Genomic DNA, 14,613 nt, shown 5'->3' on the forward strand with positions numbered 1-14,613 from the left:
AGATAGAGGGAAAGAATGAAAGAGAAAGTCAGCTTAATTTGCAGATTTGATTTATGTAGCTGTGTTTGTAAGCAGAAATAAATAACAGTCTAGAGTTGGCTTTTACATTCAATCCTCTTGAGACTTAAGGACTTAAGGATTTTTTTTTTTTGCTTGATATTATGAGTAAATCAGTGTCAGAGGTCACTGGGTTGTTATTCTTGCTGATATATAATAATATTTATATTTTTCTGTATAACACCTGAGTAGTTCTTTATCAGATATATTCAACAGCATAGCCGGTTACCGGTCCAGTGCAGACACAGGACTGCATCAGCGGACATTCTGCTCTGGCTGCAGTTGTAGATCGGGTGTTACATTCAGCTTTGTCAGCTACTGGCTTGTCACGCTCGACCTGAAGGGAATCTGATCTGTACAGTACAGATGGGGAAGTGATATCTATATCCTCAACAGCTCTTGGAAAGACACAGAGCGAAACTGTCAACAAAATACTTAAAGATGGGAAACCAAAGCCTTACAAAAACAGCATTAGCTGTTAAAGACAGTGAGAAAAGAGCGATAATGGACCAGAGCTTCCAGCCCAAATTAACTTCCCAGCTAATTAATGAGGGGAGGTTTCTGATGAAAAGTAAATGCCTCGTTATTTATTATCTGGGTTCTGTGTTGCTCTGATGCTCACAAATCAGGGCTGTGCTCGGTTGAAAGCTGTTGGAAAAGTCAGCAGTTGATTGTCTTGGTGTGGAGTCTCTGGTGATTAATGTCCCGTCAGAGGTTGGTCAGACCTTATGTAGATGCATAGCTGCTTTCAGGAATATCAGCACATAAGATCTGCATAAATGTTCCAGCTCCTGGATATTTGTATCTGTATATTTGTATGTCTTAACACCAGGCTGGACATTACATCACTCTTTGCCATATGGAATCCTACCCTGAATCAGAAATGTGTGGCAGCTGTTAGAAGATGATCAGGCGAAACATGGACAGAATTGAAAATGCTCAACCACGTCACACTCCCAACTAAACCAACAGAACATGCCCTGATGATAGTGGCATTTATTGCTTTGAGTTACATTCAGAATGTCAGTTTCAAGTTGGTTGGTGTAATTATTTGTCGGCAGTAGTATTTCATGTTTAATATATCCTGTTGTCACTAGTTGGGACTAAAAGAGACAAAGTCTGAGGTAGGATTAACTATACATTTCCACCAACATGAATAGAAAAGTGCATAGTTTAAAATGACTTGTGGACAGAAAAAGCTTTTGATGAACAGTAGGTTACAGTGAAAATGACATACAGCAAATTTTAAGTAAAAGATGACGGCAAGTTTGTCAGTTTAACTGTTCTCTTTAACATTTAAGTTAATAATCTGACGTTTCTTTCTCTGTCTCTTTTTCTAGACGAGTGGTGAAAAGGTCAGTCGGTTGAGTCTGGTAGATTTGGCTGGGAGTGAACGAGCAGCAAAAACTGGAGCCGCAGGAGAACGACTGAAAGAAGGAAGCAACATCAACAAGTATGCAAAAACTGACCACACATTTACAAACTCATGATTGCTTGTTTCCCCATTTAGGCTGTTTACTTGAACCTGAACTCCAAGATTGTTTACAGACGTGTTACATTTATTTCCCATTTGTATTATTTCAAAAGAGAGTTGTCAAATCACTCTGCACGCGCACTGAACCTGAAAATGTGTAAGAAATCATAGAGATAATGTTACAGTTTTAGTGAATTTGATGTTATTTACCTCCAGATAGTCGTACTGCAGCAAGTGAAAAGCCCCTTTTTTGTATATTTGTGTGTTTCAGGTCTCTGACGACTCTCGGCCTGGTGATCTCTGCGCTGGCTGAACAGGGGAATACCAAAAACAAGACCAAGTTTGTCCCTTACAGAGACTCTGTTCTGACATGGCTGCTGAAGGTACAGAAACATAGACTTGCATGTCCACCACAGAGAGGAAATACATTATTTTGTGGATTTTTCTCATTGTCTCATAAACGCAACACATCTAATTAAACTACTCCTTTCTCTCTCCCTGCCCCTCTCTCCTGTGTCCAGGACTGTCTGGGGGGCAACAGTCGCACAGCGATGGTTGCGACCGTGAGTCCTTCAGCAGACAATTATGACGAGACGCTGTCGACGCTGCGTTACGCAGACCGAGCTAAGAGCATCGTCAACCATGCTGTCGTTAATGAAGACCCCAACGCTCGTATCATCAGGGAGCTCAGAGAGGAAGTAGAGAAACTGCGAGTGCAGCTCACACAGGCAGAGGTGAGACAGCTTCAAAATCTTAGAAATCTGCATGTTAAAGTCTCAGCTTTCCCCCGCGCTCATTCACAGTTTTCTTTCTCCAGTCTTTAAAGGCTCCTGACCTGAAGGAGCGCTTGGAAGAGTCTGAGAAGTTGATTCAAGAGATGACCATCACATGGGAGCAAAAGCTTCGCAAAACGGAGGAGGTTGCACAGGTCAGACAAACAAAAATCTGATAATTGAATAGATTTTCTGAATTTCTCTTTTTAATCCCTACGTGAGTATGATGTTTGTCCTTGTGTGTGTTTGCAGGAGCGTCAGAAGCAGTTAGAGAGTCTGGGTATTTCTCTCCAGTCATCAGGGATTAAAGTCGGAGATGACAAGAGCTTTCTCGTCAACCTTAATGCGGATCCTGCTCTTAATGAACTGCTGGTGTACTACCTGAAGGTACATACACACTGTGCTCCTCATGCTCTCGTCTTCTTAATTATCTGTTAGGTTTTCTCTTATTGACCAAACATCAGTGGGACCAGTGGGACTAATCATTTAGCGTCTGTGTAAGACTCAGATTCAAAACATCACATCCCTGCTGAAATAGAAAATCCTTACAAATGCACTGTTTGCATTATACAGACTGAAGTTGCTTTTTAACAACTAATCGGCGGGTGTAATGTGAATGACAGTAGCTGCTGGAGTGGAAAGCATCAAACAGCTTTCAAGAGAAAATATATTGATGTTTATTGGCCTGGATAAGAACTGATAAATGAAATACAAACTTGTAGGTATAGGAGTAAACTTAAGTATTTGTCTAATTTTCTTTAAATGTTGTGTCTCAGGAACACACCAAAGTGGGTTCCGCAGACTCTCAGGACATCCAGCTGTGTGGGATGGGTATCCAGGGAGAACACTGCATCATCGACATTACGCCAGACACTGCTTTTGTCCTCACCCCTTATCGCAACGCTCGGTAAGTTACATAACAGAGCCAGGCTCCAGTGTTGAGCAACTCTCTGTTTTTAGGGAGGAAAGCAACACTGCAAGGATCAATGATTCGTTAACAATAAGAAACATCGGTTTTTAAGAGTAAATCCCAATGACACTGTTGTTTCCATTGTGTTGTAGGACATGTGTTAATGGTTCTCCAGTAACCAGCGCTCTGCAGCTTCACCATGGAGACCGAATCTTCTGGGGAAACAATCACTTCTTTAGGTAATTTTATACAATCCCTTAAGGTTTTCATGTTGTTTGGAAAATAAAGTTCAAATGTTGTTGTTAATTTCCATCGTTTTTTCATGTCATAGGATATCCCTCTATTCTATTTGGTGTTAATTAGTTAATCAAGTATTATTTTATATCACAACATTTTTACTCAGTTAATTTAACAAATTGAAGATGGAACAATCAGGTTTTGAGCAAATTAACCAAATGAAACCAAAGATCAGAAATAATAAACCTGCGTCCTACCTGCAGGATCAACCTACCTAAGCGACGTTCCCGTGGAAGTGAGGAAGAGTTTGGTGAGGGAGGAGTAATGAAGAACAGTGGCAGCAGTGAACAGCTGGATGCAGATGGTGACTCAGCCAGCGAAGTGTCCAGTGAAGTCAGCTTCTCTTACGAGTTCGCCCAAACAGAGGTCATGATGAAAGCCCTGGGCAATAATGGTAAGGACACGTTGGGAAAATGAAATATCTATTTACTGCAATGTTAGTTCATTTTCCTGTGTCTGTTTTCTGACTCTTTTGTGTTGTGTCCTGTCAGACCCCATGCAGGCCGTCCTCCAGTCCCTGGAGAGGCAGCATGAGGAGGAGAAGCGCTCTGCTCTGGAGCGGCAGAGGCAGATGTACGAGCAGGAACTCCAGCAGCTCCGCAAGAAGCTGAACCCGGACCGACTGTCCACAGGTCAGTCTGGAGTCGCGACGCCCGGCCAGCAAGTTCCAGGACAACAGTCACACTACCGCAGCCTGGAGAGACTCAGCATGGGAGGGATGAGCCATTCAACCAGCGCTCAGAGCAGACTGAAGCAGTGGAATGAGGACAGGTGAGTGTCTGTGACTGTGTCGGCATGTGCATGCTTGTTTTATTGCAGATTTAACATTTCCTCTTCTACCCTGACACCCCCTGCAGGGAGGCAGTGTTGGTGAGGAGTCTGAGAAGGTTGAGGGAGCAGATCGTGAGGGCAAACCTCCTGGTGCAAGAAGCCTGTTTTATTTCCGACGAGCTGGAGCGAAACACTGAGTACCGAGTCACTCTGCAGATCCCATCAGACAACCTCAACGCAAACCGCAAGGTACACAAACACACTCATGAGCAAGTCTCCTTTCTTCTGTTCGTAATCCATAACCTAATCACATCTGCATGTGTCTGTGTGTAGAGGGATGCTGTGCTCAGTGAACCAGCGATTCAAGTCCGGCGTCGTTGTCGAGGGAAACAGATCTGGAGCTTGGAGAAGATGGAGAACCGACTGGTTGACATGAGAGAGCTGTACCAGGAGTGGCAGGACTACCACCAAAATCACCAAGACAACCCAGTGAGTTAGCACCGCAACTTTGCCATGTCAAGTCTTCAAATAATAACCTTGCCTGGTGACAATGACATCACCATCAGTAGCAGGAGTGTACACATAAATGACTGTGTTGATTATGTGACTTGTGATTAAAAAGTGCTAAAACTTGCATTTATTTAAAAATAATTCTCGGTTCCTCTTGTCTAGGTGATGCGCTCATATTTCCGTCGGGCTGACCCGTTCTTTGACGAGCAGGAAAACCACAGTCTGATCGGCGTGGCCAATGTTTTCCTGTCCTGTCTTTTCTACGATGTCAAGCTGCAGTACGCCATTCCCATCATCAACCAGAAGGGAGAGGTAGGGATACTGTTCAGTTACACAGAATATAAAAGTATAGAAATAGATGTATCCCCCATCCATTTGTAGTGATCCCTCTGACACCTGTCTAGAGTGACTCATTGATCAACTGAAGAAGATTAAATCAGTGGGTCATCACCATCACAACAGAGGGAAACATGTCAGGGTCAAAGGTCACATTAAGACCATAATGTTGTTACCACAATGATTATGAATTATTCCAAAATTCTACGAAAAGACAAACGGACAGTAGGATTATTAAATGTTAAATCTTCCATTGTGTCTTTGTGTTCCCTCCTCTCTCTGTGATCAGGTGGCAGGGCGTCTCCATGTGGAGGTGGTGCGGGTGGGAGGCGGCTTAGAGGACAACATAGCTGGAGGAGACGAACCAGAAAACAACCAAGACAACGAGATCCAGGATCGCAAATTTATATGCATGGTAAGACTAATACATCATCAGAGTGGCACTTTCTCTTGTGTCTACTGTGATATGGTAGAAAGAGCAAGATTTGGAATTTTATTTTGAATTATTAATATATTTAAATGACCGTCGGCCTGTGCATCCTCTGCAGATAAAGATCCTTCAGGCCACTGGTCTTCCCCAGTACCTCTCCAACTTCGTCTTCTGTCAGTACTCCTTCTGGGACCAGATTGAGCCAATCATCGTGGCTCCTGAAGTCGACCCATCCTCCTCGTCACCCAGCACCAAGGACCCACACTGCATGGTGGTGTTTGACAGCTGCAAGGTGAGCACTGGAGGGGGAGGACAATCATGTCATATAGCAACAAACTTAACAGCTTTCATAGGTCATTTGTGGGAAGATTTTTATAACAGTGGTGGGCAAGTGTTCACGTCCAGGTTGTGAATATGACATTGGTCTCTATGGGCACCGTAGGAACTGGCGGTGTCAGTGACTGAGGATTTCATCGAGTACCTCACAGAAGGAGCTGTTGCCATCGAGGTTTATGGCCACAGGCAGGCAGATGCAGGCAGGAACCCCGCCCTGTGGGACCTCAGCATCATCCAGGCCAAGACACGCACACTACGAGACAGGTAGACACTCACCTGAGTCTGGCTTACGAGACTAGTTTTCCAGCAACTGATGCAAAACCAGTGTCTTATTGTTTCCGAGATGTGTTGATGATGTTGTTTTTTGCAGATGGAGTGAGGTAACACGTCGTCTGGAGCTGTGGATTCAAATCCTGGAGATAAACGAGAACGGAGAGTTTGTCCCAGTGGAGGTGGTTCCTGCTAGAGATATACGGACCGGGGGAATCTTCCAGCTTCGGCAGGTAGGAACAAGCAAACTCCTGCAAACATGCCGACTTCTAAATATTATTAAAATGTTTTAACTTATGTCCTATCCTCTACACTTCCTCTCCCTGCTCATCTTCAGGGTCAGTCCAGGCGGATCCAGGTGGACGTGCGTTCAGTTCAGGACTCGGGCACCATGCCTCTGATTTCAGAGATAGTGCTTGCGGTGTCGGTGGGCTGCGTTGAGATCAGGAACACTGCAGCAAACCTGGAAGAAGATGAGATGGACAGTTATCAGGTAGATCAGTGGAATATATATGTCTGTCCAAAGTGTCTGTTTACCTAATTTCAGTAAACCTTAAATCAATGTGCTGCTGAATTGACGCCAAAGATGATTAAGTGACTGTTTTGTTGGACAGGAAAGAGATCTGGAACGTTTCCGGGGGCAGTGGTTAGCCGCTCTCACCAAGAGACAGGAATACCTCGACCAACACCTGCAAAGCCTGGTCAGCAAATCAGGTAACACACAATTGCTCCCTTAATTCTCAGGGATGTAGTCGTCCATAGTGTCTTCAGAGGGGCTTGTTAAATGTTTGAGTATTGTTGTGTGCACAGAGAAGACAGAGGATGACATGGAGAGGGAGGCTCAGCTGCTGGAGTGGCGCTTGACTCTGACAGAGGAGAGAAACGCCGTCATGGTGCCCTCTGCTGGCAGCGGCATTCCCGGAGCGCCTGCTGAATGGTGCGACACATGGCAGGACGGGTTCCTGTCTCTGATTTATTGAATGTTTCCTCTTGTTCAAACTACATCACTTGAAGGTACAGACAAATACTCGTAATGATGACGAGCTGCTGCGCATGTGTGTTCACAGGGTTCCTCTGCCGGGCATGGAGACTCATACTCCTGTCCTCTTCCTGAACCTCAAACGTACGTCACTTCTTTGGGTGTCAAACCATTTAATTCTGATCCATACACCGATAATTATATTAGATCATATTACGATCTATATTGAGAAACACTTTTATTGGTTGAGTAATTTATGCTTGAAAGAGTGTTGTTCTACTCTCAGGCTGCGTTACAATGTTTTTTTTTCTTGTTACTCCAGCCGATGACCTCAGCTCTCAGGACCAGTTTGAGGTTCCTGAGGCCGGAGGTTTGGATGCGCTTCTGAGTGGAGAAGATGAGGATGACTTCTTTGACCTGCAAATTGTCAAACACTATGATGCAGAGGTGAGCATCAGGGATGAAATGGTGTGGCATGAAGGCTCAGTAACACTTTGATCTAGTGCGTGCGTGTGTGTGGATTAGAATTGTTATCTCGTGATGCTGCCACATTCGTCAGACATCAGAGTTTGCAGATCAATGTTATGTTCCCTTGTGTCATCAGGTTAAATCTGAAATGTTGCAAAATAGGCGCTTTTTCCTCCCTGGGGTTCCCCCTTGTGCCACTGTCTGTCAATTCTCCTCCCTCCTCCCACATGATAAGACTCCGCTTCCCTGCGGCTGCACTGAGCAGACACTTTCTATATATAACTATAGCGTCAGGCTAAGTATTGATATCTAGTATTTTACAAATGAAAGTTTTTATTTGATTGTTGTGGGTGCAACTTCTGATCTGCAAAAATCAGCCAAATGGGTTTTTGTCTATAAAGTTATATAATCAGTATTTATTTGAACGCTGTGTAACACAGATAACAATGTGGCAACCCTAGTGAGGATGAACCTCCATTGCTGGAGTCCCTATCTTCAACAACTTCACTGACAAACTGTGTGTGTCGATTCCACAGGTGAAAGCCGAGGCATCATGGGACTCCACCATCCATGAATGTCCCCAGCTCAGCCGTGGTGGAGCATGGCCCGAGCAGCGGGTATACCTGACTATCAGAGTAATGGTCCAGCTCAGCCATCCTGCCGACATGCAGCTGGTGCTGAGGAAGAGAATCTGTGTCAACGTCAATCCCGGCCGCCAAGGCTTTGCCCACAACTTCCTCAGAAGGATGTCCACCCGCAGCACCATACCAGGCTGTGGGGTCACGTTTGAGGTGGTCTCCAACATCCCCGGGGTGAGGAAATGAAAAGATGTCAGACATTCTGTGTTCAACACAGTGGATTACTGAACATGTGTTTTGATATGTTCTGTCCCATCAGGATGCCCCTGGATCAGAGGACAGGGAGATGCTGGCCAACCTCGCCGCCAGCGCACACAACAGCCAGTCAGGAGATGAAGAGGCTGCCATCGAGAAATACCTCCGAAGTGTCATGAGTCTGGAGAACATCCTGACTCTGGACAGACTAAGACAGGTAGATAGAGAAACTGATAGAAATGCATATAAACACACACAAAACGATAGATATGATATATTTAGAGCTAGTATAAAACTACAAACTATCAATGTGTGTGTTTGTTTGTTTGTTTGTTTGTTTGTTTGTTTTAGGAGGTAGCAGTGAAGGAGCAACTGGCTGGCAGAGGCCGGAGCAACAGACGGAGCATAAGTTCTCCATCTGTCCACAGGGTAAAAATCACAAAGACATTTTCAGCCATGAACTCCAGAGAATGTCCACAGAATTGGGCCCGGACTTTGTTCCCTGTTTGCTTTTCACATATGAATGCAGTGGGAGATTCTCAGCTCAGACACATTCACAGCAACACAGAAATCTCCCTGAGGGAGTTTTTTGTGCTGAAGAGATCACTTTTTTCTGTCTACAGCACATTTAAACCAGCAGTGGTCCTCTCACCAAAAGCTCTCTTGACATCTTTTTCGGTTCCTCTATGTGTATGGCACCGCTTTTTCATCCGGAGATATTTGTTTTCTTCAAGTTTATTTTAGTTTTCCGTCTTCCATGTAGTAGAAAAACATCATCAACAAACCCACTTGCCCATGATGAATCCTCTGGAGGGTCACATGCTGTTTTCTCACATTGGCTAATACAGATATTATCTGGAGTTACTACACTGGCAAGAGAAACGTATTCGTACATTTGCATTCTCACATGCAGCCCCTCTGGAGAATGTCAGGAGATTATCTGGAGTTCAATGCATGTCTGAAAGCGGCTTATGAGATGATACTCGTATATTGTAATATGATCTCTGTCCATCCTCAGCTGTCTGGAAGTAGGCAAGATTTATCCACAACCTGCCTGCTGGACGATAAGGTAAAATACTTTTTGTAGATTTTTCTGACATATGGTAAAAAAAATTTTTAAAACACATATAGTACATATATCTGATAGTTATTTCACCTTTTTCATGCTTCGTCCTGTCGTCTCTGCGCCTGTCTCCTCCTCAGGGCCGATGGGAGAGTCAGCAGGACATCTTCATGCCTTCTCAGTTTCACCGCACCCTCCCCCGCCCAGCCTCCTCCCCGTCCACCTACTCCAGCTCCCTTTCTTCATCCACTACTTCCTTTGCTACAACCCCGCCACAGAATCAGGAACCAGAGCAAGGTAAACCTCCTCCCTTTAACCCCCCTCTGTCTCTCCTCTCCCCCCGTGACTACCCTGTACTCGTCCATCTTACTCTCTTACTCCTCCTTCTTTCATTCTCCTCTCCTCTCCTTCTTCTTTTCTTTTCTGGGTTAATTCATTTCTTCTCTATGATCCTTTTATTTTGACGCCCTCTCCTCTTGGTCTTTCAACCTCTTCCCTTCTTCTGTCTGATGTTTCCATAAAAGCGTATTTTACTACAACATCCCGTGTGTCACTGTTTACATTGTAAGACACTGGGTCTATTCTCTGTTCCCATCATTCCCAGCAAATGTGATGTGTAATATCTCTCCTCTTACTTCCCTCTCTTGGTTTCATGCTGTGAATGCCTTTTCCTCTCTGCTCATATTCATGATTTGAGATTAGAGTGTCTAATCAATCTGTTTCTCTGTCAACTGATTCTTAGTGATTTATTTTTCCATGTCAGTCACATTCCCTGGTACTGTGACACATGTTTGAGATTAATTCTGTTTTCAAAATGAACAGAGTTAATTGATTTTTGATTCATTTCTCATTCCAGTTAATAGACTGCTCCTAGAATGTTTTTCATTGTAATTGCTCAAACAACCATCTCCGCCTGCGCCGGCGGAAGTTTTCTCTCGTCAGTCTTTCACTGTGTTTGGGGGTTTTGGCCATTTCCTGAACTCGCTTTTCAACTTCCTGTCTTAATCTTTCACACGTCCTCTACCTCCCGTACCTCCTCCTGTTTCCTTGCCTCCTTCCTCTCTTCTACTTCCTCTTCCTCCTCTCTCGTCTCCCCACCCCCCTCCCCCAGGTCGCTTAGGACTTGCTGCCTCTTATCTTTCAGTGAAGGCGCTGGTTCCTCAGATGCCCAAACTGCTAAAGTCCCTGTTTCCTGCACGAGATGAAAAGAAGGAGCTGAGACCGTCGCCAAACAGCCAGCAGGTCAGCCGAAACTGGGTCGTAGAGCCCAGTGACACAAACCTTCTCTATTGCTTCCACAGTTACAGTCAAGATGTCCTTGAGCAAGGCACTTGGATTTCATTTTCAGTTCACTTCAATCCCGATTTTCATAGTAATCAGATCACTGCCCAGTTCACAGCTTGTCTTGTTAGTCTCGCAGTCGTTGTGAGGTCTCACTACACGATTGACTGACGACAGGGAGTCACACCCTACCCCAAACTTTGTTTAATCACTACATAACGTGCAAGAAGAGACATGGTGAGTCTGACTGATCCTCCTGCTGATGCCTGATGTGTCATCCTGCCACAGAATGACACATCAAGCTGGAGGAGGTGAAACTCTTCAGTAGAAATCATTTTACCGTCCAAACTTGTCCGAGCCCGAGATAAATAAACCCGAACCCCGAAAGGCATTTAGTTTTTCATGTCTGAATCTGAACCGAGTAGTTCAATAGTAATTAAGTTAATAATTTACCTCACACACACGGATATTGTTTGATTTACAAGCCAAATCGGAGAAAAAAATTGTATGACGCTTTAGTGGAACTTTGAGTGGAGCTTTATTTGATTGTGTTAACATGTGCGTGGTAGGATCAAGGTAGCGCTGGTGGAGATAGTAAAACAATATACTAGACTGTTACGACAAGTACATTTCCAGTATAGTGAACATATGTGCATGCATACATGTACCCTTCTTTCCTATTCCTGACCTTGGTTGTTGTAACCCAGCAGCATGTGCCTCGCATTGTGACATCACCCGGAGGCGACGACAACAGAGTCAAGACAGAGACGGTGAGATTGTGCCCCGTCCTCCCTCCCCTTACATGTTGACTTCGGTTTGTTTTATCACTTCTGTTGGTTAATCAGTAACTTCAAATTGAATTCACAATTTTTACTATACCAATAAATTTAGTTTAACGTCTACTCACCACTATGGCGATAGGGGAAGGGGGGTGAAGTGTGATACTTCTGGAGTCTCAGGGGCAAACTTTGTTTGAGCAGAATCCAATACAATTGAAGTCAATGTTGAGTTCTACTTCAGACGTAATAAAACAACAGTGAAAAACATAAAATGCCTCCATACAGCTAGTGTGGTGTCATCCAAGTGTCCGGACATTTAAATTTGACTTGAAACAAGGTCGTTTACACCAAGTTTTAAACCGAAATGTCTGCTGATATCTTCCGACAAGGTGCATTCAGGAACCATCTTTTGGTCTAAACACGATGTAAATGACCTTGTTTCAAGTCAAATATAAATGTCGGGGCTTGCAGATACTTTGATGACACCACACGAGCAGTATGGAGGCATGTTGTGTTTTTTCTGTTGTTTTAATACGTCTGAAGATAGGTCACTAATCAGCTACACTGTTTACCCTGAAACTCCAAAAGTGTTTTGTGGACTCAAGCACTTCACCCACCCCCCCCACCCCCCATTTGGCATTGGGGTGAGTAGATGATGAGTGCATTTTCATTTCTGGGTGAACTACACCCTTGAGTCAAGTTTATTTTAGTAAAACTCTTACATGCACATATTCACATTGAAGCATTATTGGTCCCTTGAGTTCCATCCGTCCATACTGGCCTCAGACTTGTTTAATAGGGGAGTTGCAAAGAGAGAGGCAGAAGCATCAGAGCAATTCTAACTCTTAAACCCTATAATGGAAAAACACCCAATTGTATTTTCATTTTTTTTATCGTACTATAAACACAGCAGCTCTGGAGGACACGCACCAGATCTGACTAACTCAGACTGCAAACCTCTCATAGTATCTTTGCTTGAACAGTGTTTTTACACAGAATGAGGATTTACTTGCACTGAAACCACTTTACGAAGGAACTAATTGCGACCAGAAAGGAGAGGAGGAACAATAACAGTGATGAGTGGACGTGTCAGTATTGTAATAAGACACAAAATGTGAATCTTTCCTGTAATTCTAAATTACTGCTATCAACTTAATTTATTCTTCTGGTTCCACTTTGGTTCTTGATCAGTTCCAGAAGTAAAAGGCAAATGAGGGAAATTAATATAAATAATACAACCACATAACAGACCACGCACTTGTTACCTTCCTTCCTTTGGGCTAAAAAAAATATTATAGCATATATAGGGAAGTTGAATAGTAGTGCTGATTTATTTTTTTATTTTTTTGCCTTGTCTGCATGTTCTCCTCTCTCCCTCCGTTCCTGCGGCAACTGTGGGTTTCCTGTAGACCGTTATTCTGCAGCCCCCAACCAAAGACAAGCGGGCAGAGTTCCCAGAAGTCCCTCCTCTTCCTGTGCATGACCCGCATGACATCACCCCCCTCAGCCAGTCGTCAAGCGGCTACTTCTCCACTAGCGTTTCTACGGTTACCCTGTCTGACGTCCTCCAACCTTCCTCCTCGTCCTCCTCCCTCCTGGCGGCTGAGACCGTGTTACCCTCAAATCCCCAGCAGCAGCAGCAGCAGCAGCAGCAGGGGGCTGACAGGAACGATGTTGTGACCTCTCCTTCTCAGTGTGCCGCCAAGATGGCCGTCATCGCGCCACCCTCTTCAAACAGCTCGGCCAATCACAACAACGGCAAGGCGGAAAACTCTTTCTCCAAACCGAAGCTTGTAAATTCAGGAGGAGGAGGTGACGGGTTTGAGCGGCTAGAAATCTTTGTGGACGATGAAGAGCGCAGCCGTGTGGACATTCTGCCTGATTGGCTGACGGACGGGTCGTATGTTACAGTCGGAGGCAATAAGGCGGGGACAGTGCGCTACATGGGAATGACGCAGTTTGCTGAGGGCGTGTGGGTGGGGGTGGAGCTGGATACGCCTGTAGGTAAGTACACGATTAAAGGTTTAACCAAATTACACACACAAACTAGAATGGCACTCAGAGAGTTCAAACCTCTGACGAGGCCCAACAGTCTCCTTATCAAACCACATTTATATTCACTAGATCCACATTTTTATCTGGATTTATATTTACAAACTTTAGTACTTACATTGGGAGCAGGTCCTCTCTACAGAGGCCGCCATGTTTTTTACAGTAGCCCAAACTGGACAAACTAAACACCTTATTTTAGTTTTTATGTTTAACACTTTTTATTGGTTTTCTTTGGGTAGTCAATACAATTATACAATCATAAACACAAATCTGATGGATATGCCCCTACCCACAATACTACCCACCCACCCCCGGCCAGCCTACCCCATGCAGCAGAAGTACATAGAATGTATATATATATGTATATAGGGATCAGTGGCGGTGTGTCAATACAGGGCGCTGGGGCGCTGCCCACCCTACAATTTTGAGATGAGAAAAAAAAAAAAAAATGTCAAAAAACATCTATATATATCGATATATATCAAATAATTTAATAAGAAATGTACTGTTTTAAAGCGTTAAATGTGTGCCGGAGACCGTAAGCCCCTGTCAAAAACCACTTAATATATTATATTTGGTCACATTTAAGTTAAATTTGACCAAATATAATATATTTGCCATTCGTTATCACTGAGAGAGAAGCCACTCCTCCCTGTGGGCGCCGGCCAAGTGGAAGTCTATGGAAGCCAAAAAAAGGGGCAGGAACATTTGAGCAAGGACAGCTTCTCATTGGCGGATGACAGTTCGAGCCATGGGCGCACTTCACTTGCGCCCACAGCCAATGAAAGGGTTTCTTATACATCATGCTGACAGGACTGTCCAATCAGAGACCTTATCACTGATCTACAGGAGCTGCATAGTTAGCAGATACTTTTAATCTGCACGGAGGTGCAGCTCCGGGCACCTCCGTGCCCGGACTGGGGACGTCCCCGGAGGTGCACCGAGGTGCAGGTCCGGTCCCGGAGCACCTCCGGGGACGTGCTAGCTAGCAGGG

At 44.4% G+C, this 14,613-nt stretch overlaps 1 protein-coding gene across 2 annotated transcripts in view; it reads left to right on the forward strand.

Annotated features, from left to right (window-relative positions):
* kif13ba (kinesin family member 13Ba) overlaps positions 1 to 14,613 on the forward strand; it is a 48,005-nt gene that overhangs the window by 27,267 nt on the left and 6,125 nt on the right. Inside the window, exons 9-37 of one of the 2 annotated variants that reach the window (XM_061068552.1) lie at positions 1,398 to 1,510; positions 1,803 to 1,914; positions 2,053 to 2,265; positions 2,349 to 2,459; positions 2,557 to 2,691; positions 3,081 to 3,211; positions 3,367 to 3,453; positions 3,715 to 3,905; positions 4,003 to 4,282; positions 4,369 to 4,531; positions 4,616 to 4,771; positions 4,955 to 5,104; positions 5,418 to 5,543; positions 5,677 to 5,850; positions 6,001 to 6,158; positions 6,265 to 6,397; positions 6,502 to 6,657; positions 6,779 to 6,878; positions 6,975 to 7,101; positions 7,232 to 7,287; positions 7,466 to 7,590; positions 8,148 to 8,423; positions 8,509 to 8,661; positions 8,796 to 8,873; positions 9,463 to 9,513; positions 9,648 to 9,804; positions 10,652 to 10,749; positions 11,496 to 11,558; positions 12,977 to 13,571. In XM_061068552.1, coding sequence (XP_060924535.1) covers positions 1,398 to 1,510; positions 1,803 to 1,914; positions 2,053 to 2,265; positions 2,349 to 2,459; positions 2,557 to 2,691; positions 3,081 to 3,211; positions 3,367 to 3,453; positions 3,715 to 3,905; positions 4,003 to 4,282; positions 4,369 to 4,531; positions 4,616 to 4,771; positions 4,955 to 5,104; positions 5,418 to 5,543; positions 5,677 to 5,850; positions 6,001 to 6,158; positions 6,265 to 6,397; positions 6,502 to 6,657; positions 6,779 to 6,878; positions 6,975 to 7,101; positions 7,232 to 7,287; positions 7,466 to 7,590; positions 8,148 to 8,423; positions 8,509 to 8,661; positions 8,796 to 8,873; positions 9,463 to 9,513; positions 9,648 to 9,804; positions 10,652 to 10,749; positions 11,496 to 11,558; positions 12,977 to 13,571 — 4,468 coding nt within the window. The remainder of the gene's footprint in view (positions 1 to 1,397; positions 1,511 to 1,802; positions 1,915 to 2,052; positions 2,266 to 2,348; positions 2,460 to 2,556; positions 2,692 to 3,080; positions 3,212 to 3,366; positions 3,454 to 3,714; positions 3,906 to 4,002; positions 4,283 to 4,368; positions 4,532 to 4,615; positions 4,772 to 4,954; positions 5,105 to 5,417; positions 5,544 to 5,676; positions 5,851 to 6,000; positions 6,159 to 6,264; positions 6,398 to 6,501; positions 6,658 to 6,778; positions 6,879 to 6,974; positions 7,102 to 7,231; positions 7,288 to 7,465; positions 7,591 to 8,147; positions 8,424 to 8,508; positions 8,662 to 8,795; positions 8,874 to 9,462; positions 9,514 to 9,647; positions 9,805 to 10,651; positions 10,750 to 11,495; positions 11,559 to 12,976; positions 13,572 to 14,613) is intronic. The other variant, XM_061068553.1, reaches the window with a different exon arrangement.

This window comes from Limanda limanda, chromosome 3, assembly GCF_963576545.1.
Source record: "Limanda limanda chromosome 3, fLimLim1.1, whole genome shotgun sequence".
Lineage (NCBI taxonomy): Eukaryota > Metazoa > Chordata > Actinopteri > Pleuronectiformes > Pleuronectidae > Limanda > Limanda limanda.